Source organism: Mandrillus leucophaeus, unplaced genomic scaffold, assembly GCF_000951045.1.
Source record: "Mandrillus leucophaeus isolate KB7577 unplaced genomic scaffold, Mleu.le_1.0 Scaffold379, whole genome shotgun sequence".
Lineage (NCBI taxonomy): Eukaryota > Metazoa > Chordata > Mammalia > Primates > Cercopithecidae > Mandrillus > Mandrillus leucophaeus.
Window position 1 is genome coordinate 1,576,387 of NW_012104020.1, and position 9,962 is coordinate 1,586,348.

Here is a 9,962-nt window from a genome sequence, read left to right on the forward strand (position 1 = left end):
CAACCCTATTTTTTTAATTAAAATAATTTTTTTTTTAGAGATGGAGCCTGGGTATGTTGCCCAGTCTGGTCTTGAACTCCTGACCTCAAGCAGTTCTCCTACCAGGGCCTTCCAAAGTGTTGCAATTACAGGCGTCAGCCACTGCACCTGGCAGGACCCCGTTTCTTAAAAAAATAATAAAGTAAAAGTGCTTAAGGTCAACAAAGGTTTTTAAGTGACCTTGTCCAAGCACCTGGATTCTGATGCCACCCAACGAGGGGAAGGAGCTTCAGTCATGGCTTAAATAACATTTTAGGCATTTAAAGGAAATTAAGCATGTGCTATTTCTTGTACAATTGAGTTTATGGATTGAGGTGCAGTCAATAAATATTTACTGGGTGACTAATGTGTGTTATGCACTGTGTTCAGCTTTGCAAAAAATAGGGCAGGTGTGGAAGGCTCCTTTGCCTTCATGGAGCTCATCTTCTAGTGGGGGAGACAGACATTAAACAAACAGATACTACAGATTAAGTATTAGAAAGGAAACAGGGTCATGAAATAGCAAGTGAAGGGCAAAAACCAGGGAAGAAGGGAAGAAGTGACTTTAGGTAAATTTAATTTCAAAGCCCAATCCCTATATACCTTAAGATTATGAAATAGGGTTTATCTCCCCTGTCCCCATAACTGTATAACACACTAACCAATTATTATTATTATTTTTGGAGACAGGGTCTCACTCTGTCACCCAGGCTGGAGTGCAGTGGCATGATCATGGCTCACTGCAGCCTCGACCTCTAGGGCTTAAGAGATCCTCCTACCTTAGCCTCCTGAGTAGTTGAGACTACCAGTGTGTGCCACCACACCCAGCTAATTTTTCTATTTGTTGAAGAGACAGCGTCCCAGCAAGTTGCCCAGGTTGTTTTGGAACTCCTGGCCTCAAGCAACCCTTCCACTTGGCCTCCCGTAGTCCTGGGATTACAGGCATGAACCATCCCACGCAGCCTGTAATTACCTTTTTTACAATTTTCCTGCTCTTGATAATTTTGGGGAATAAATGGATTAAATTTTTGCCCTCTCTTGGCTGTTTCTAAACATTATTCTCATGAAGGTATGGGTCACATCACCCCTATGGAGAAACTTTGCTTAGTGAACCTTTTTCTAGTAAGCCCTGGTTCTGTACTAGCCAGCTCTGGGACACACCAAAGGGCCCTCACCTTACTGGGGAGCCCCTCACCTTACTGGGGAGCCCCTCTATTTGCAAGATGTCAATAAAAAGGGGAAGTAAAGGTGGGACAATTAGAAAAAGAAATCAGAATTCATTCACAGGTTGGAATATTTTTACCAAGCCAGATAAAATGAAGCCACATGTGACAGCTCTTATTCTGTTTTTTATTTACTTATTTTTTGAGACAGAGTTTTGCTCTTGTTGCCCAGGCTAGAGTGTAGTGTTGCGATATTGGCTCACTGCAACCTGTGCCTTCTGGTTTCAAGTAATTATCCTGCCTCAGCCTCCCAAGTAGCTGGGATTATAGGCGCCTGGCCATCACGCCCGGCTAATTTTTTTTTTTTTTTTTTTTTGTATTTTTAGTAGAGACAGGATTTCACCATGTTGGTCCGGCTGGTCTCAAACTGCTGACCTCGTGACCCACCAGCCTCAGCCTCCCAAAGTGCTGGGATTACAGGCGTGAGCCATAGCGCCCAGCCAACAGTTCTTATTCTATAAACAAACTGAAGTAAACAACCTTACCCATTGGCTTGCTTTGGATTTCAAATTTCTGTTGAAAGTGACTTTGGTCCGGGCATGGTGGCTCATGCCTGTAACCCCAGCACTTTGGGAAGCTGAGGTGGCAGATTGCTTGAGCCTAGGAATTCAAGACCAGCCTGATCCACATGGCAAGACCTCATCTCTACAAAAACAATTTTTTAAATTAGCTGGTTGTGGTAGCACGCACCTGTCCCAGCTATTCAGGAGGCTGAGGTGGGAAGATCGCTTGAGCCTGGGGGGATGAGGTTGCAGTGAACTATGATTATGCCAATGCACTCCAGCCTAGGTGGCAGAGCGATACCCTGTCTCAAAAAAAAAAAAAAAGAAAAGAAAAAGAAAGAAAAAAGAGACTCTGGCGAGGGTAATTGCATAACTGCGCCTCTCCCCTTGTCCTATTTTATGGTCTCATTTGTAACCAGATCTGATATTTCCCTCCCATATTCATCATGGTTAAATAATCCCAACACATGGGCTAAATCTTGTGCTCAAGAAAAGATCTGTGATGTCATCTGTAGCTTTGCATGGCCTCATTTAGGTACTTCCTCACTGAGCCGTGAAGCCAGGAGAGGCCTCATGAAAGCATTTAGCCTGAGCCCCAGCAGCAGAGCATTTACGCCACCAGCCGTGGGAAGTAGCTAAGCAAGAAGAAATAAGAAAAACAAGTTAGTTTGGAAGAGCCCCACCCAAAACAAGTTTCTGCCCACCTGAAAGCCAATTTGCTAAGCTAGCATCCTGATTGCCACATAAGCTGTATTTTTTAAAAATGTGACACAGAACAATTATGATTTCTTCTTAACCAGGAGGGATATAATTCCCTGGCCTCCAAGTGTGGTGTTCATAGTCACTTAGGATGGCAGGGCATGAGGCCCACCCTGCCATGCTTTTGTCGTCTTGCGGGAGGTAAATAGCCACAAAGCTTTTTCACTGCTTCTATCTCATGGGTACTCAGGATATTTGTGGGTTTGGTTTTTAAAACAAGGAGCCCCTGAGCAATTGTTAGTGCTCTGCAGGACGAATTACTGGTCATTCCAGGAATCACAGTGACGGGCATTCAACCTCCAGTAACTCTTCTTCCCCACCAGCCACTCTGTTCATATCCCATAACCTTCCCCTCAAGGGGAAGGAAATAAGACACGCTAAGGTTATATCACCACAACACTTCTGGCAGGGGTTCAGTTGGCTTCCTGGGGACTGGCAAGACTGGCAATGAGTAGGTACAGGGAGGCAAATGACAAAGTGAATAATGTTCTAACAAGATATGGGAGTCTCAGCGGGTTGGGCTGCTTCTGGTGTGCTAGCGTGAGAGCAGACAACGTGTGAGTGAGCATTTTCGGCATCTGCTACCCCAGGCATTTTGCCTTTCTCTTTCTGTATGAGCAAGAAATATGAGGAGGGAAAACCCCACAGATGGTCATTTGTTCTGTCATTGTCGAGGTGATAACCCTGGGTAGATGAAGCATGAATCCAAGAGAAAGGGCTTTTTCCCCCTTATTTTTTCCTACTCTCTCTGCTGATTAGCCTACAGGTTAGAATTTGAATTAGGAGTGGTTGTAGAGATCCATTTTCTTATCTAGTCATAGTTTCTCTTCTCTGTGTGTTTTTTACTTCTCTTCTGTTAGTTATGAAGCTATGAACTCAAAAGTCCAGTTGCTACACACCTCGTTGCCCAGAAGAATTCATGGAAATACTCCTCCCTAAAAGCCAAGCAGAATTGTTTCCTACATTTTGTTCTAAGAAAGGATCTGTGCTCAAAAAACAGTGTCCTGTATGGAATGGGCATGGTTTCCCTAAAAGGATGGATCAGGATTCTTAGTGGAAAAATCCTTGGATGGGGATGATTCTCCAAAGAAAATCCTAGCCACTAATCATAACTGTTATTATCATTTATTGTCACCAAAAATATTTACGAGCATCTCGCGTGAGTTTTGCACTGTGCTGAGTATTACTTAAAGAGAGAGTTACCTTTAACAATCAGGTGAAAGTCCAAGCTCTCCGTTTGCAGAGATGACTTTGCAGTACAACTGTAGGTTCCGTTGTCAGATTTCTCGACTCTGGTGATTGACAGCTGAAAAGACTCACTTGTCTGTTGGATTTGGTGATGGCTTTTCTCTAAATCCAGGAGACTACTGTTTTTGTACCACATCATTTGAGCCTGGGGGTTGGCTTTCACACTGCAAACCAACTTCACATTACTGCCTTCCTCAACTGTTTGGAAGTTGTTTCCACTTAGGAGAGGAGGAACTGCAAGACTCAAAGCATTTAGATTTAATTAGCTGATAAGCAAGAGTTCACTGTCAGAGTTCAAAGTCTTCCTTCAGTCTATCTCATGTGGTCATTTATTCATTTGACAAAAATGTATTAAATACGTACTGTGTGCCAAGCACTGGGGTAACAAGGGCAAATAACACTTCCAGTTCCAAACCTCATGGCACTTTTAATGTGACGAACAAGACAAACCATGAAACAATATGTGATTATGAGCATGATATATAGTAATGAATCTATGATAAGCAGACAATGTGTAACACTACCCAAGAGTATAACCCTTGAGTCTTTGTTCTCTGAGACTTAATAAACCAACCTGTGCTAGTGTTGCACAAAACAGTACAAAATTGAGAAGGCATACACTGCAATTAGACCTAATTCCATCTACACCATTTACTGTGACTTTGAGACAGTTAACTAACTGCTAAGGCCTCTGTTTCTCATGTAAAAAAAATGGGATAATCATACATCTCCTGAGATGCTGTAAAGATTAAATAAAATAATCCCTGTAAAGAATTTGCCACAGTGCTAGCTACTATTATTATTACGGTGGTGGTGGTTTTGAGGGTTACTCTCACCGTCTGTTTTTGCATTTTTTCTAACCATTGCCTTGGTAACATATTTACCAATGCATCTCTATGCATCTCTGCATTTTCTCAGTGGTGCTCTAGAAATAATGTCCTCCTCCCAGGTGTTCTAAGCATGAGAACTCTGGCATCTGTGGAAGGCAAGTGAGTCCCTCTCATCCCTCTGTGTGAGCAATTCCTTCTTCCCTCTACAATAAGGGGAGTTGTAGACCCATAGACAGTCAAACGTATATCACCTTGCATATTCTGGCAGAAGTGCAGAATAGTAATGAAATGGTTGGAGAGTGGGAACTAGGAAAAAGATAGAGATGGAGAAGGAGGAAAAAGGAGCTTGTATAATCTGCACACTGAATAATTAGACCCTGAGTAGGCTGTGCTATTAATAACTCTCTCAGAAGAATGATATTTTGTTGCTCTTTGGAATGAGCTTGAATTCTGTATCAAATCCAACAAGGATGTTATATGATATTCAGATATGCAGGAAGCTGCTGGAATAGAGAACATAATTGCCAAATAGAACAATTCCATTTGTGGACAGATTCTGTTAGTGATTTCCTTTTATTTAACTATTTGAAATTAATTTAAGCACATCAGTATATGTGAATATCTCCTCTGTAAAAATTAGTACTTTTCAGATAAAGCTAAGATCCAAGCTGGTCACTTCCTGACCCCCAGAGATACCCGCTGCTATGAGTTTGGTGTAAATCCTTCCCTATCTTTCTTTTTTCTAAAATAGTTTTCTATACATATAGTGTACCCATAGGAGATATACCATATTATTTTAGGGGCATGGAAAGGATTTACATAAAGTACTTCATTTCTCTCAATAACTTGCATGTTTTTGACATATGTTCATATTGAACCACAGAGATCTAGCTTATTGCTTTTAGAATGCATTACTTTAATCATTTGTGTTTTGATGAGCATTAGGTTGTTTTCATTTTAAAATGCTAAACAACGATACAGTAAACATCCTTGTACATATCTCTTTACGCCTATGTGCATGTATTTCTCCAAGGTTAACATCTAGAAGGAGAAATGCTGTGTCATAGGATACGCACACTTTAAATTTTGATAGGTATTATGAAAGAGGTGTTCTCAATTTAAACTTTCAGCAATGATGCATGAGAGAAACTGTTTCTCCATATTCTCCTCCAAACAGTGTATTATCAAGCTTCCATTTGGTTCTTGATCTGCTATTTATAACAATAATGGTCCTGCCTTTGAAGGGTACATAATATCCTTGTCACGTTTTATGAGCTCATTTTGATTTATTGGTTGATGACTTTGTGTCAGTACTGTCATTATGGATTACTGAGCAATTAACTATACACACACACTTAGCAACAATGATATTTAGGAGATTCTTATAAAGAGAATTTAAAAAGTGGATTGAGGCTGGAAAACTGAAAACAATTTCTTTAAGTCATCAAATCACAAATCACATTGTTGGCATTTCTGCCGTGTCTCCCTTAAGAGGGTTCCATCAGCCCAGGCAACATAGCAAAACCCCGTCTCTACAAAAAATACAAAAATCAGCTCAGCGTGGTGGTGTGTGCCTGTAGTCCCAGCTACTTGGGAGGCTGAGGCAGGAGGATCACTTGAGCCTGGGAGGCAGAGGTTACAGTGAGTTGAGATTGTGCTACTGCACTCTAGTGTAGGTGACAGAGTGAGACGTTGTCTCCAAAAAAAAAAAAAAAAAGAAAGAGGTTTCATGGAATAAGCACTTAAGCACTAGGTTAGAAGCTTGGGAATTAGTGTTTTGTTCTCAGCTGCAGCTATGATTTGAGCCCCTAGTCCGGGCCTTAGTTTCCTTAGCTGTCTTTTTTTGACAGAGTCTCACTCTGTTGCCTAGGTTGAAATGCAGTGGGGCAATCATAGCTCACTGAAGCCTCAACCTTCTGGGCTCAGGCGATCCTCTAGCCTCAGCCTCCCGAGTAGCTGGGGCTACAGGTGTGTGCCACCATGCCCAGTTAATTAAAAACATACTTTTTTTTTTTTTTGGTAGAAATAGGGTCTCACTATGTTATGTTTGTAGAGATAGGGTCTTTCTACCAAATCGTACTGCATCATCATACCTCACCCATCGCCATACCATCCACACCATTCTCATGCAGAACCAGCTTTTCACCCAATGACCCATGTGATCACCTACATAATATCACTTGACAGTCCCCTAAGCCTATACAGTTTCACCAACCGGTTACCAATACCTGGAACCCAGTCATTGAAGAGCTTCACCTTTTTTGACTTTAAGGTAATGTTTAAAGATTCCCTAATGAAAATCTTTTTTTTTTTTTTTGAGATGGGGTCTCACTGTGTTGCCCAGGCTGAAGTGCAGTGGTGGCATCTCAGCTCATTGCAACCTCCGCTTCTTTAGTTCAAGCAATTCTCCTGCCTCAGCCTCCTGAGTAGCTGAGATTACAGGTGCCCACCACCGCACCTGGCCAATTTTTGTATTTTTAGTAGAGGCCAGGTTTCGCCATGTTGATCAGGCTGGTCTCGAACTCCTGATCTTAAGTGATCTATTTGCCTCTGCCTCCCAAAGTGTTGGGATTACAGGCATGAGCCACTGTGCCAGGCCATGAAAATCTGTCTAAGCAGAACACAAAAGCTAGGCACTACAAAGGAAAAGACTTGTAGCTTTAAATATATAAACATTTAAAATTTCAATATGGCAAAAAAGAACTATAAAAATTTTCAAAAACAAGTAGGAGAAATACTTACAATTCAAAATGACAAAGGACTAATTTCCTTAATCCACAAAACCCTCGTACAGATTAATGAGCAAAAGGTATAAAACCCAACAGAAAAAAATGAGTTAAGGATACAAGCAGGCATTTCACGGAAACAAACAAAAAAGGCCAATATGTTTACATAAAGGTGAACACCCTCTTTCTTAATTTAAAAATTGAAAATAGGCTGGGCGCAGTGGCTCACACCTGTAATCCCAGCAGTTTGAGAGGCTGAGGTAGGCAGATCACTTCAGGTTAGGAGCTTGAGACCAGCCTGGCCAACATGGTGAACCCCCGCCGTCTCTACTAAAAATACAAAAATTAAAAATTAGCTGAGTGTGGTGGTGGGTGCCTGTAGTCCCAGCTACTCAGGACGCTGAGGCAGGAGAATCGCTTGAACCCGGGAAGGCAGAGGTTGCAGTGAGCCAAGATTGCGCCACCGCACTGCACTCCAGCCTGGGCAACAGAGCGAGACTCTGTCTAAAAAAAAAAAAAGAAAGAAAGAAAAAAGGAAAAGAGAATTTCAAAGGAGGCTGACAAATTCTCAGAGTTTGACGATACTCAGTGCTCATGAGGGTGAGGGGAAATAGGAGGTACTCTCATGCTTTGTGGTGGGAGTGTAAATTGGGCAATTTGGCGATACCAAGACCTAGATTTCAACTACCACTTCATATGTTACAGACATTACAGACCCACTAGCCGTTTCTGTTCCCCTCACTCACAAATAACATTCAGTGCCACCGAAATGGACACGGACGGATCCCTCCCCAGCCTGCAGGTAAAGCTGATTCCGTTGTCATTTTCACTGATGGAAGAGACACAGACAGAGCTGGAATTGATTTTGTTTCCAGATTTCAAATCCACTCTCCCCTCCTCTCGGTACCAGAGCAGTTCTTCCTCTCTGGTGTGGTTTTGAACAGCACATATCAGAGACACTTGGGAGCCAGGTGTAGTATCCAGGATATAGTTCTCAGTTTTACCATTCACAGTTAAAACAGAACCTGGGAGTATAGAGAGAAACTATTTAGATATACAGAGTAAACAACCTAAATGCTCATGAACAGGGGATTGGTTAAATAAGTTCTGTTACATCAGTAGGACAAAATAAGCTCTGAACAATTAAAAATAGTCGTATTGATCTATATGATTTATATTGAAAAATATTCATAATGTATTGTTAACTGAAAAACAAAAAGATTAAAATGTGGTCATCAAATTTTGGTGCACGTTGGAATCACCAGGGGATCTTTTAAAAAGTACTGATGTAGCCGGGTGCGGGCCTATAATCCCAGCACTTTGGGAGGTAGAGGCGGGAGGACTGTTTGAGCTCAGGAGTTCAAGACCAGCCTGGGAAATATAGTCAGACCCCTTCTCCACAAAAAATAATAATAATTAAAAAAAACATTAGACAGGCGCGGTGGTGTGCATTCGTACTTCTAGCTACTTGGGAGGATAAGGTGGGAGAATCGCTTAAGCCCAGGAGGTGGAGGTTGCAGTGAGCCAAGATCGCACCACTGCACTCCAGTCTGGGTGACCGAGCAAGACTCTGCCTCCAAAAAAAAGTACTGATGCCTGGTTGTCATCCCCAGACTTCTGATTAGTTGACGTGAGTGCAATCTAGGCATTGTGTTGTTTAAAGCACCTCACATCCAGCCCCCAGGTGATTGTAATATGCAGTGAAGTTTGAGAAGCACCAGGTTAGAAACCAATACATACAGAATGATCATATGCGTGTGTGTGTATGTGTGTATGGTATACATATACACATACACACATTTTCATGGAAAAAAGACTTAGGAAAAAATCCCATATATATTGAATACACACACACACACACAGACACATGCATATATGTATATACATATACACATACCATATTTAATTTGTTTACTTGAAGGGATTGAAAGTAGGAAAACAAGGGAATGAAATGGAAAAATATTTAAGGTATAAACATTAGGCAAAAAATGCAGAATATAAGTTAAAGCTCTAATAATTACTACAAATGTATCAAAATTGCACATGCATATGAGTAAGAACTGATTTGAAAACACTTTTATGATTAAATGATAGGATTATGGACAAATTGGGTCTTGCATCTATAGTGTTTTAGTATTGTTTTGGCAGTGAAGAAAAATAAAAAGATGTTTAAGTAGCTGGGGTTTGTGTGGTAGACAAGTCTTCGTGGGTTGGGTGATCAGGATACATAGTAGGTTTTTTTTTTTTTCTTTCAGCTCTGACTTTTAGAAATCTATTCATTGCGTAGTAATACACTTGCATTTTGATTTTTATTTTCCTGGTTTAGAAGCAAGTAACAAAAGCTAAAAAAGAATTTTATCTATCATAAACCTGTAGCCTGGATAACATTTGTTGATATGTTCTGTAAACACATTAACCTTCCTTTTAAAAAACTTAAGCTGGCCGGGCACGGTGGCTCATGCCTGTAATCCCAGCACTGTGGGAGGCCAAGACAGGCGGATCACTTGAGGTCAAAAGTTTGAGACCATCCTGGCCAACATAGTGAAACCCTGTCTCTACTAAAAATAACAAAAAAATTAGCCAGGCCTGGTGGCGGGCTCCTGTAATCCCAGCTACTCAGGAGGCTGAGGCAGGAGAATCACTTGCACCAAGGAG

At 41.4% G+C, this 9,962-nt stretch overlaps 1 protein-coding gene across 1 annotated transcript in view; it reads right to left on the minus strand.

Moving 5' to 3' along the window:
• The window catches only part of TMIGD1 (transmembrane and immunoglobulin domain containing 1), a 23,244-nt gene that overhangs the window by 10,139 nt on the left and 3,143 nt on the right, over positions 1-9,962 (minus strand). The window contains exons 3-4 of the mRNA XM_011990383.1: positions 8,054-8,332; positions 3,707-3,985 (exon numbers count right to left, since the gene is read on the minus strand). Coding sequence (XP_011845773.1) covers positions 3,707-3,985; positions 8,054-8,332 — 558 coding nt within the window. The remainder of the gene's footprint in view (positions 1-3,706; positions 3,986-8,053; positions 8,333-9,962) is intronic.